Genomic DNA, 13,577 nt, shown 5'->3' on the forward strand with positions numbered 1-13,577 from the left:
ACAGCCATTTCATATTTCCCAAAGTTTTACATGAACTGAACCCCTCCTTACATGAGGAGTTGTTGATAAATTTGGGAGAGCAGGTATTTCTTGAGATCAAAGAACTGATTTCAGAGTTTTAAAATTACAAGTATTTGTGTAGCCTGGTGAAGATTAAGCAAAATGTTTTATTCTAAATTATCTTACTCACTGCTTCATATCACATTTATTGATAAGAGAGGCAGGTTGGATTTGTAAAAAGTAATTTTAACAATGGTTTGCAGCGTGGTTATGTAAGCACGTTAAATGTGAAACACTTTAAATGTGAATATCATGCAAATCTCTGACTCCTTCCTTGAGCCGTTAAGAGGAAGAGAATACAATATTGTGTGAATATGAAAATACTGTGCAGCCCTAATGATCACAATATAAAAAGTAGTTGCTGTTTGTCAGGATTCTTACGAACCCTTGGTACTTAGTAGGTCACTTTTTCTTGGGGAGCATAGATTGAAGAATGAGAGATGAAGTATTGAGGAGGATAGTATATCAAGGCACAAAAAATGGATCAGTTTGTTGATAGACCACCAGACATGGGAATAATTTGTGTCAAAGCAGAAATAACAACTTGTGGTGAATAATAAGCAGAGGATCATTTGGTCACCTGTTGTTGATGAAGAATGGTGAAATGCTGAGGAACTTCATTTTGAGAAAAATAAAAATAAATCAGAGATGATGTTGTCTATAGTAAAACCTTCAGTTCTCTAATTTCAGTCTGCAAACTCTTAGGTTGAATACTTAAACATTTTGCAGATCTTGCTCTGCATCATTTCCCTGATTTATCCAACACCTGTAGACAGAAGGGGAAAGTAAGTGTTCTGGGCTCTGGTCCAAAAGAAACACTGATATTCCAAGTACTGTCCCCTCAAGTTCCTGCAGAGACAATTAAGTTATTGCCTGTTAGCCGAAATCTCACCTCCAGAATCCATTAGGCTGCAGGAGCCTTTTCTGAGTGTAGGGGAAAATACAAGGTGCATCTAGGTAACAACGGCTTTCCAAATTGTGTCTTACGCCACACAAAAATTGGGAAAGGTTTTTCTGAATATGAAGCCCCTCTTCTGTTATGGAAGCAATATGCTGTCCTGAGTAGTAAATGAACAGGGCCACTTCTGCTGTGACTTGCATGTGTCTCTAACAAGAATCATATTCTCATAGTGTGTTTTATTAAAGCTACTCCCCCTACCTATATTTTCAAAATTTGGTTAGGAAAAAGAATTGTTGAAAGTGACCATATAAACCCTGGAACTATGCTGCTAACATCCAGTTTTGAAAACCAGACCTACTTTTTGGAAGGTGGGGAAATGGCAGAGAGTGAGAGGCTAATGTCATTTAGCAGGATTGACATGCTGTTTATGGAAGTTCTGAAGAGGTCCGGATTTCAGTTGGATGTGACAGTGGCTTGGTGCTGGACCCTTGGGATATTTAAGAACATTAAGATGAAACACTAGCTTCCTTCCAAAGCATTGGAATTAATTTTGAGGCACTGATATACTGTTTGATGTTTTGTTTGTTTGTTTGAGAGATGCTCTGTAAATGGTCTTCTGATTTTTAGCAAGCAGTTAATGGCATTGCAGATAATATAAACCAGACTTCTGCAACCTGTAGCCCTCCAGAAATGGTGGGGCCCCCAACTCCTATCAGTCCTAACCAGCATGGCTAGTGGTCAAGGAGGATGGAGCTTGCAGTCCAACAGCATCTGGAAGGAACCAGATGTGCGAAGGCTGATAGAAACTGATCAGTTGCTATAGCACGGAAACCAACATTATGGACCACTCAAGGTCTCTTCATGCCATCAGATGCCAAGTGATAGGTGGTGGTGTTTAAGGTAGGGTAAACAACAGTGTGATCAGTTCCCCATCTAACTGGTTGGCTTTGCACTCGAGAACAGTGGGATGGTAGAAAGGCCACAATCTCCAAACAGTGTTAAAATAAATTAAGCAGCTTAGTTCAGGAATTGACTGAGCTCTGGATCAAACTCAGAAAGTTTGAATCTCGCCTCTGCTGGGGGCTTAGGTGGGCCATCCTCAGCCCCTGCCCCTCATGTCAGAAACAGGGACACAACACAAGAATCCCGTAAAGCAGGTCAGTAAGGATGGCTACAAGATTGTGGCTGCAAAATGCTTTAAACATTCTTAAGCCCCCTACAATTGCTGAGTATCAGTTGCGGTATTAAAAAGCATGCAATCTCTAAATAATTTTTCATTGTTCAGGAATGGGAAATATTAGAGTTATGCCAGTTCTCCTTCATCCCATCACAAAAATATCCAGCAGTGGTCCATAAAACTTACATCACAAGGCTCTTCACAGTATGTGCAATAGTAATTGTGATCACAAAGAACTTTACTTGGAAAATGCAGTGTCTCCATAGAAATAGAAGTGCAAGCTCTAAGCAATGCCTGAGAAATTAATGTAGATTTATTGTGCTAAAAAACATTATGCATAAAATCCAGTGCTTTAGTTGCAAAAAGTGCTAGGACACTGCTGCTGGCTTTTCTTTTCTTTTTTTACATCTGTTGAATGGTTCTAAGCAGGAATTGTACTGATTTACTTATTTAATAATAATAATAAAATCAGAATCTGTACTTGGAAATTAAAGTTCCAGGAAAACTTTTGCAATGGAGTATCACAGTGGATAGAGAATGTGCCTGGATTTTCTAGCTGGGCTAGGCACAAATTGTCTCATGTTCACACACTTAACAATTGGCAAACCAGCTCTTCATTTTCTAAATGCGTGTCTTGTTTTGTTTTTCAGGCTCTGATTCAGCTGCCACCATATATCTCTCAGTGCGATGAAGTTCTTCAGTTCTTTGAGACAAGACCAGAAGACTTAAATCCCCCCAAAGAGTAAGTTTGTTATAAGTAGCTTACACAGCTGCATTTCAGAAATGTTGAGAGAGAGAAAGAGAGAGACATATGCAGCCAATGAAAAAAAGACAGCAGCATTTGTGTTTCATATTTTCCAGAGTACAGAAACCTCACACATCAGGTATGCGGTCACATGACATCAGTGAACATATAGTACAGATATCAGATTTTAAAAAAACACTATTAAAGAATGAATGAAGCAGCTCAAAGATAAGATAATAATGAAAAAAAATGGGAAAACTAGAAGGTCAAAGAAACATGCAGCCTATGTTGCATACTGAGTTGGAAGGGACCTTGAGGATCATCTAGTCCAGCCCCTGCAATACAGGAATATGCAGCTGTTCCATATGGGTATCAAACTTGCAACCTTGGCATTATCAGCATCCATCTCTAACCAAATTCAGGGGTGGGGAACCTCCCAACATGTGAGCCTAGACTTGCCAGGACTCCCCATTTGGCCTTCCAGGCCATTTCAGCCAAGCCATGGAAACCTGAAGTACACCTTACATAATATATGATGTCATGTATAGGGCAGGTTAAGACCTGGCTGAGCTGAACAGGGGTTTATTGGTACTGGCCATCTGCCAATCAGGGTCACTTGCAAAGCTCTATGCAAAACACTGTGCGTAAGGCTTTGCAGGACCCAATGGTCAGCTGATTGCCAGACCTGCTGAGCCCATTGAGTATGATCCCATTGAGAAGTGATCCACAAGATCCATGCAAGGAAAAAGTGCCACCTGGCATAATGGTGAGATCAGGTGATTGACATGTAGCTCCAACCCCCTGTCATACTTGGCCTGTGAGAGGCGGGGGAGGTAAAAATCTGACCTGCTGGCGAGATCCAGTTCCCCACCGCTGATCCCCGCTGGTTTCGCTCCCTTCATTTACTTGCCCACATTTTTAAAATTGAACTTTTACTATGAAATATAAATACAAAATCATAAGATGTGGTTATGTGCATACAACCAATATATATGGATTGTAACTATCATGATTAAATACAATTTAAAGCATAGCTGGAACTTTTTAAGAGCTTGCCTAGAAATTTTCTAAGTGTAACTGGAAACTTTTGACACATATTAATGATAGTGAAACTGCTATGTGCTAGAAACCAAATTATGTTATAACTATTAACAATGTTGTGTGAGCCAAGATGCATTCCTTCTATATTCCCCCGTACCAAAATGCATTTAATTGAGTCCTGTACTACAGCCCAATAAAGGGCAGACTCCCTTATTCAGTAAGTGATTATCTTGCTGCCTACATTCCCTCACCGTAATCATGTGTGTCAGTTTCATCATCCTAATTATTTATTATTTATGTAAAATATTTGTGAATCACCTATAATCCTACATTCAACTGGTTTACAACAAAATAAAATACAGAATAGAATACATCATACATCATACACTAGATAATTTTAGCTGCTAAGAATAAAGAAAACTGATTTTTACAGGCATACAAAGGATTATCAGTATCTGTTCTGTTCAGTATCACCAGCCTTTGAACTTTCATAGTCGGATAGGAAACATCATAGGATATATCCATCTGAGTCATACTCAGAGTAGAGCCATATGGCTGATGTGACTTATTTCACCTGATAGGACTTAATTACACACAACCATATAACTTTACAGAAATGCACAGTAAGCTGTCAGAGATGCCTTTCTCCACCCAGAGCAATGGAGGTTGCCTAACAGCCTGTAGTGGTTTTATAAAATTTAGGAGCAACCCCAAGCAAAATCTGTTTTCCTGTTGCCAGTTTCTTGAGCAATTTATTCTGACAAACAGTAACCACATGTTTGTTTTCCACCCAAAACAAGGAACATCAGCAATCTCTCTCTTTTTTCCCTGCATGATGCAACATGGTCTTGTGACTATGAGCTGCTTGAGGCCAGAAGCTCTTTTGTTGAGGATTCAGAGCATAAGACACCAACCACTATCTCATTTCTGTCTTTGTATGACACTAGAGCACTTAATTATGCAAAGATATAGATTGTGCAAGTTGACATGGAGAAATGTGTATTTCAGAGGAATGAGAAGAGAGAGTTCTGTCCTTATCTGTGTTAGAACATGCAGTCTTTCAGCACCCAAGTTGGTGGCAAAGGGTTGTTCTCTTTTACAGGCAGGCTTTATGTTTCCATTTGCCTTTGGGCGCATATTGTTATTGCTTTTCCTCTTTGATTTCTCTTGACATCTTGGCTTGTCATAGTTTCTTTTATGACTGCCAGTTAGTTGATTAGATTGGTGCAAGTACCCATTAACTAATAACATGCTGTCAGCCTGTGTTTCCATCCATCCTGCATTTAAGATGTCTTTGCCCATTAACCCTATGTCCCTTTGCTAATTCATCAACTAATGCAATGAAAGACGTAAGTTGAAGACAGGCCTGCATCATGCATAGCTTCTTCATCATTCTGAAAGTGGATGTATGCTGGGGGCTTTTGTTAAGACCTTTATAGAACCTCAGTGCTCTATACTGTAGACAGAAGGGGTTAGATTTTGAAGAGGCATTTGTTCAGAACCTGCCCAGACTTCATTTTTACTGCACGAACAAGACCAAGTCTCAAGTGTATGCAGTCTTGCTCCTGACCATGGAGTTTGTATGTGCTAGATTTCTCTACTGTATGTGCAATTTCTTTTAGATCCCACATGCAGATAAATACTTGCACTAGCCCAAGTTGTTCCTTCCTTTACAGTTTTCTGACATCTGTCTACCTACTCATATTTAGGGACTGGATCTTTGAACCTTCCTGCATTAACCTTCTCTTTGATTCCATATGACCTGCCTTACTATATGTTGTTTTATTCATTCCATTGTAATACTAATAATATGCAAAAAATCTACAAGTACAATATTCAGAGGTGCTGCCGCAACTCCGAATGTCCTTGTGTGGGGGAAACCAAGACCACCTCTCCCTTCAACAGAAAACCCTCCAAATAGTCCTCCTTATTGAAACACTTCAAAGCCCATTCAATGTCTCGTATGTGGAATTTCTTCTGAAATTGACCAGGAAGCTGAACTACAATGAAGTAGAAATTGAATAGTTCTCTTGCAAAAGTTGGGGGGGGGGGCACTTGTGGTAGTTTGAATAAGTCGATTTTTAAAAGAAAATGTCCTTTTTGCTTATTTGGAGAAAAGGTGTTCACCTTTATAGATGGAATGGAAAATGTTGCCTGAATTACAAACTTAGGCACAATTTTTTTGGGGGGGAGAGGTAATTGTACTTCCTTCTTTGTCTTCTTATCCTCTTGCTGTAATAATAATCTTAAATTTAAGATAAGCTAATTGGTAGTCACAGAAACCTCTTGTCACACATTCACAGATAAATCTTTTATATATCTGAGCAGCTAGGATGGATAAATATAATAAACAACAATATTTGTGTTCTTGTGCCTGATAATTAAATCAGAGTGAGGCTTAATTTATGCATCCTTGTGTAGTGATTCTCTGAATGGAGTGAGCCCTTTGCTGTTTCCTTTGGCCTTTTGCTAGAAGGATAATAAGAAAGAGAGGACTTGCCATTCTGAGTGGCTTAATAGATTCCTCTCGGCTGCCAGCAGCAAGCTGTTGTTGTGTCTCAAGGACATCTCTGTTGTGTTTCATGGCCCAGCTGGAATACTCGATGGATATTTATTAGCTACAATTCAAAATGTTAATTAATAAAAGTCCTTGACTCTCTCCTCTGGAGGGACTGGTATGAACAGTTCTCCCAGTGCTGCACCACTTGATATGCTGCAAACCTACCAATCACACGATGAAACCCACAATTAGGTGAATTGTAGTGCTGCATCTGGGGCTTGGTCGGATGTCATAACTCATGGGCAAGATAAACACTTTCTTTGGGACCTTGAATTGGAGCCAGGTCTTGCAGTAAAAGGAAGATGCCTTATCATAAAGTAGCAAATATGTGGTGAGGTGAAGCACACATTATCATGTTGAAAGCCAAATATAGCAATCTTTCTGATAATGGTTTGTTCATATTAAAAACTCCTCCACCTAACAGATTATTCTTCCTGCTTCATTTATGCATTCAGGATTGTAGCCTGATTTCATTAAAGTTTCCAATTACATTAGTTCCAGAGGATTACATGTACAGGCTCAGTGTTCACATATCACTAAGTCAAAACCATTGCTTAGCAGGAATGCACATGTTCCCGGACAGAAGATCACAGCTGGCCCTGCAGTTCTGCACTGTGTGTGCTGCTGCTGTCCTACTTGGAGCTAAACCATGGTTTGTCTCCTCTAGACAAACCATGGGCTGTAAATCAAGAACAGACCTCTTCTCTCCAAGAACTTATATGCTTGTGCATTAGTGCCAAACCATGGTTTGGCTTGGTATAACCTGTGAACCTAGTCAAAGACTGTTGTTCAAAAAAAGAAAAGTAAAACATATTTATAGTTGTGTAAGCCTTTGTGGGCTAGAGCATGGATGGGGAACCCACGGGACTCCTGATGACAATGGACTCCAGCTCTCATCATCCTTTGCCATTAGCCATGTTGCTTAGGGCTGGTCTCATCTAATTGGGCCCAAGGTTGCATGGACAAAGTGGGAAGGCAAGACTGGGCATCTAGTAACCACCGTTGAAACTTACTGGTTTAGGAATGCAGTAAGGCTGCTTGGATGGATCTGTGAAAGTCCCAGGACATGCAGGAACTGAAAGCCTCTTTGTATTCTTTCCTTTTCTCAAGTTGAAATAGCCTTCCCCTTTCCCCCACTAGTGGCATAAAGAAGCGCAGCAGTGAAGCTGTGAAAGTCTGATGTGTGCGACAAAAAAGCCATTGCTGAGTCAAGGGATTTAGCTGCTAACAGTTCTCATGCTGAGAGCCTTGAGCTTTCCATGCACAGACTCCTAAGTGGCTATTAAGAACAATCTGCTGTACTCTACCAGAGAGAAGCAACAGACAGGACAGATTACGCTCTTTGCTAGCTTCTTGTTCTTTCCAGTAACTTGTCTTAGAGACCTGTGTACATCCTTGTCATCTGTGTTCCAGTAATGTTAACGAGGGCAGAGCCATTCCTCTTAAAAGGAACACTATAAATATAATACACTGTGAGTTACACCATGGCAGGGAGAAGGAGATGCGAGGTTTTTGTCTGCAGCTACAGATCTGTGGTGGAATGTGCTTGACAAACATTTCTAGTGGCTTATCTAATTTTTGGTGCCTTATCTATAGATCTGCAGGATCACTGAATAGGAGGCCTCTGGGGATTGTGTGTAAAGCCTGCGCTTTGATTATACAGCATCAGAGCCTTACCTCTGGAATGGATGTTCAGAATTTCAAACATCCACAGAATTTAAACTCAAAAGATACACAGTGAATTAATTTGTCTCGTCCCTTTGTTAAAGCTATCCAAGCTGGTGGCCATCACTAAGTCTTGTGGGAAGAGCGAATTCCATAGTTAACTCTGCACTGCGTGAAGAAGTGCCTTCTTTTGTATGTCCTGAATCTTCCAGCATTCAGCTGCGTTGGATGGCCTTGCATTCTAATATTACGAAAGAGGGAGCAAAACTTCTCCCTATCCATTTTCTTCACACCGTACATAGTTGTGTACACTTCTGTCATCTTTCCTTTTACTCACCTTTTCTCTAAACTAAAAAGCCTCAAATTCTACAGTGTTTTCACATAGGGGAGTTGCTCCATCTCCTTGAACATTTTTGGTTGCCCTTTTCTCAACCTCTCCAGCTGTACAATATCCTTTTTGAGGCAAGGCGACCAGAACGGGACATAGTGTTCCAGCATGGAATTCGCCTTTTTCACAGCTGCTTCACACTGTCAACATCTTTCATGAACTCTCTTCAAAGGATTGAGTTATTCTCCTTCATACCTGATTTAAGCCTTTAACCACTTTCCTTGACGTAATCTTTATTTAGTTTCTGCCCTAGAAAAACTGGATGTAGTAGTAGCCACGCTTTGATTAAGGTAGCAATCTAAAACTCTCAGATTCCTTTGGCCTAATCCTTTGGACTATTCCTTGAAGGTCAGCAATACAGTTTTAAAATCCTCTTTCTGCCATCTTTCTTCAAGGCTGCCTCTATGTGTATGTTTGAACCACTCCAGCGTGGCTTTTTGTGCTTGCCTTCCCTGATTCTGTGGAATACCAATGTTTACACCTGTGCTTGTTTATTTTTATAAGACATTTTGAGCCCTAGATGGTGAAAAGTGGGAGTATAGATTTTAAAAATAAATAATAAACACACAAACACATACACAGAGTCAGCTGACCTTATTTGCCTGCTGAGCCAGGCTCAGTCCTTACTGGTGGCTGTTTTGCAGGGTCCCCCCTTCAGATTTTTTGTAAGCTCCCTCCTTCCTCAAAGAAAAGTCTGCTGAGTCTAATGCCTTCCTCTTGTGCACAAATGGTGTCATTTTGACTATAAAAAGAGCCATATTTCATAGAATGAATTTGCTATTGTATAGCATACTTAGAGACACATAGCTAGGTGAAGGCTGAAATGGTATTTGTAGTAACTGATTGCTTCCTGCAGCCATCCTGCAGCACTGCCAGTAAATCAAAGCGAGGGAGCCAGGAGGAAAGATGGGTCAGAAAAAGAGTTCAGCTGATGTGAGCTTTCTGGTCAAACTCTATTTTTTGCATCAGTTTCAATTAAGAGGATTTTACTTAGGATCAGTTTTAAATGTGATGGTGCTGGTGTGAAAGTTGCCAAAACTCATTTTTCTCTCTACGGTGCTTTGTGTAACTGTAAAATATTATGACCACACACTCACCCATGCATATGCAGCCTCTCTTCAGGGCACCATAGCTACCATCTTGGCACAGGATAAGAGACTTCTAAATACTACTCCAGAAACTTGAAGCACCCATTTTTAAGTGGCCTCTGTGTAATCCCCAGCCATCAAATTTAAATTGACCCTTCCATGTGCTACATTTGAAGCTGGTGATGAGCAATATCAAATACTTTCTGTCATTTTGGAAGTGGTACAATATGGACTACAATTTATATTTTATATTAAAAATTTAAGCCTATTTCTCAGGCTGTATATATTTTGCACAAAAATAACTTCATGAGACAGATTGTGCTAGAGATTGTTTCTGAGTGCTCAGTTTGATTGCAGATGTTTTGTGTCCTGTTATGGAAGACATCAACTTTTTATTGAGAATTGTTCTCTAAACATCCTCGGGTTTGTTCCTAGAGACCCAAAGATGGTACCAGGATTTCTGAACAGAGCAAGTGTTGAAAGTCTCCCATTAGTACTCGTGCTTGGTGAGAAAAAAATGAAGACTTGCCTTCTGTTTTGAGCATTCACTTTGTTGATCTTGTTTTTCTTAGAATGAGATGCAAAGACAAACACTGGTTTTGTTTCAAGATTGTCCTCATTTTTGGTAATGACTGGGTTCTGTAATTATTTTAGGGCCGATTGATTAGTATCCCCCTCCGCCACTGGGAAAACAGAACTGTGACCTAAAACATGTAACATCCCCATGTTCTTTCACTTGTTAGCCTTTCTAAGAGGTATTTTTATGGGCCAATGCCACATTGCTTTCTCCTGTTACAGAGTGGGGTGATAGGCAGAGGGGAGGAAGCTGCAGGTTGCTGCAAGCTGACTGCAGTTTCCTGTCTTGTCTTGAGTTACTGCTCTCAGAGGTGTATCTGGTCAACCTGAGAAGGTCCTGGCAAGAAAATAAAAGTGCAGGCTCCCTTCCCCCTCCTCATCCAGACATGAAGCATAGCAGAAAAGAGATGGGAAGTGATGTGTTAATACATTTAGCAGACAAGAAAGAAAAGCAACCATTTTCAAGGCACTGCAGTTGTATGCTAGACAGGAAGAACCCAGTTGGGTCCCCATTGGAATCTCTGTCTCCCCTGGTGCCCAACAAGTAAAGAAAATGCTTAAGGCTGATACTGTCTTGATTATTATTGCCCCTCTGCTGATTGTCTGCTTCATGAGATTCTGATGGGGTTTAGATGTAATGCCAAACTGATTTGGTGTTATGTGTACAAGCAAGCCTGAGCCTCTGACGTCTACACCCCATACCACCACCACCTCTACTTTTCTGGTTCTCAGCAAACATACATGGCCAGATTCTGGCAAAATGACAAACTGTGTAAACCTTAGTTTGCTCACATGCCTAGGAACCAGGCTCATGCCTGCTTGTGTATGTAATACTGTGGATTCCATATGATTGGCTATTTATCCTTTAGGCTTCTGCCTTTCCTATCATGTTTGCTGATCAAGCTGTGGTTGAGCATTATTACATCTTGTCTGAGCTGCTGTCTGTATTGTAGAATCCTCAGACCCAGGAAATTTACTTGAATCCATATGTTTTATTGAGTTGCTCTTTGGCCCCTATGTCTGGTTTCTAAGGCTATGAGAGCGCCAGCTGTTTCTCGCCAGAGTCTGTTGCTGGCATCCCTGGAAAGAGGAATGCAGTCTGCAGCACATCCTGTGAACGGTCACAGTTTTCAGTGCTCTTAACATAATTTTGCATAAGAAAAATGTTTTCTGTGATTTGGTGCAGATGCATTGCCCGTGTTCAAATTTAATGCTAAACCTGGTTTAGCACTACACAAATGTGATTCCTGCATTGCATGTGGTTGGACTAGATGATGTGTTGGGTCTCTTCCACCTCTACCATTCTATGAGTTTATGACAGGCATCCCCAACCTGCAGCCCTCCAGATGTTTTGGCCTACAACTCCCATGATCCCTAGCTAACAGGACCAGTGGTCAGGGATGATGGGAATTGTAGTCCAAAACATCTGGAAGGCCGAAGATTGGGGGTGCCTAGTCTATGAAATGAGTCTAATGAAAGGAAACTTTTCATTAGACACAGTTCTGTTGATACCAGGTATATAATAAACCATCTTACATGGCTTGCTTTCAGGTGGTTTTTACCAGGAGGTAAATCTCCCTATAGTAACAAAATAAAAGATTGATTTTAGTGCGCTACATGTTCTTAGAGCTGTTTTTGTGGTCCCAAGAATCTTGTATGGGAATTGCAACCACTACATAGAAGCTGGTGTGAAATAGCTGTCATGGCTAGATCGGCCACATCAATATGAGGCCTCTCTATCAAGTGTATGCAGTTAGGCTTTTACTGAGAAGTTTATGTTAAAAGGAGGGGAAAGCTTAGTTGACAGCTATCATTTTAGCTGGTGTTGTGAGTCTGCCTTCAAACCCTGCATTGGGTCAGTGCTGCACGTTTGTCAAATCAAAAGCACATGTTGGCTGGGTAAAAGGCTGGGTAAATCTTTGTCACAGCTTTCATTTCTTGGAACAAAGGGGTGATTCAGGGACAGACACTGTATTTGCAGGAACTGTTTTGAGGTTTCTATTTACAAACAAGTGGTGTGTTTATTTTATGAAACAATTTATAAAAAAATAAATAAACCATTAGCAGCAACTTGAACGTGCAATTTATATCATATATAGTTATATTTGTTGAGATGTGTAAACAGCTTATGGATTTCTCAAAATGTAAAGTGGTATAAAAGAAAAATAAATACAGTTGCAGATTCTGGACCAAGAACTATCCAAAGTTTGGACTCTTCTTTATGCCAACAACTTATGTACAGCCATATAGACGGGGCTTGTTACGTTGTCTTGTTAATCAAGTTTATTTTCTCTTTCTCAGGGAACCAATTGGAAAGAAGAGATCTGGTAAGGCAATTACTTGTTTTATTCCCTTTCTTGATCTTTTATAAAGCTAATGGAATTGACCACAGCCAGTGACCAATTGACAGCTGGACTGAACCACGTGCTTCCACAGGCCACCTGTATTATACTACTTCTCTTTGATGAGGTGGAAGAGATTGGACGAATCTGTCACAGAAGTGCTGTTTCTCTTTGACTTTTGTCCTTCTGTCACCCTCTCTTTTGTTTCTACTTCTGTGAGGGTGATCCCATTACAGATCTGGTCCAGGAAGCCTAAAAGCTTCCCCACCCTGTTCTACATGGTAGCAGTGTATGAGAGCAGATTGGCACAGTAACCATCTGTTCTGTTTATAGCTAGGATTGCAGTTTAGCCAAAATGTCATTGTCCATTTTTGAAGTTGGCTTTGGTCAATGAAGGCAGGTTAAACATGGCACTTGAAGTGTAGTGCACATGTGATGAACAATTATATGCTAATAGCTGTCAGTAGGAGTGATCAGTAGTCTTGTTTACTAACTTGGCATTTGGAACAGCTATATTCTGTGCTGCTGCATCACTCCCACCTTGTTCCCCAGCACAGCTGATTATGACTCCTGTCTGTGCATGTCTGCCATCTTTCACTGCAACACCTAGTCTAGTTGCAGTTTACACTACATATAGTTTGCCTGTATGCTGAATGATGGTTGAGGTAGGCAGTGAATAATAGGAGAGGCTGCAGAGTTTGCACAGTAGAAATGAAAGAAAGGGAAAAATAGTAACCTGTTTAGAAGCAAGATGTGTGAAACGTGTTCTTAGAGGGCTCTTGAGTTCAGAAAATGCTTTGAGCCGAAACTTGTGCAGGCATCGTTGTAAACATCAGCAGGAGGCTTTGTTCTGAGCTGTTCTGTTTTCTTTTGTATTCGTTATTGCATTTGTCAAAGAAGACCAATTTCCTTTTCTGCTTGCTGTTTGGTGCCTGGAGCTGATTGCGGCAAACAGAGGACCTCCAAGGGCAGTATTCCCAACAATAATCTACAATGGATTCATCCTTCCGTTTTAGTCAAAAGAGCGTAACAAT

The 13,577-nt window shown here is 40.5% G+C and overlaps 1 protein-coding gene across 3 annotated transcripts in view; it reads left to right on the forward strand.

The window, feature by feature from the left end:
- SH3PXD2B (SH3 and PX domains 2B) overlaps positions 1–13,577 on the forward strand; it is a 105,454-nt gene that overhangs the window by 63,924 nt on the left and 27,953 nt on the right. For all 3 annotated transcript variants that reach the window (XM_079964785.1, XM_079964783.1, XM_079964784.1), the window contains exons 5-6: positions 2,789–2,880; positions 12,503–12,528. In XM_079964785.1, coding sequence (XP_079820911.1) covers positions 2,789–2,880; positions 12,503–12,528 — 118 coding nt within the window. The remainder of the gene's footprint in view (positions 1–2,788; positions 2,881–12,502; positions 12,529–13,577) is intronic.

The sequence above is a fragment of the Podarcis cretensis genome (assembly GCF_951804945.1).
Source record: "Podarcis cretensis genome assembly, chromosome: 2".
Classification (NCBI taxonomy): domain Eukaryota; kingdom Metazoa; phylum Chordata; class Lepidosauria; order Squamata; family Lacertidae; genus Podarcis; species Podarcis cretensis.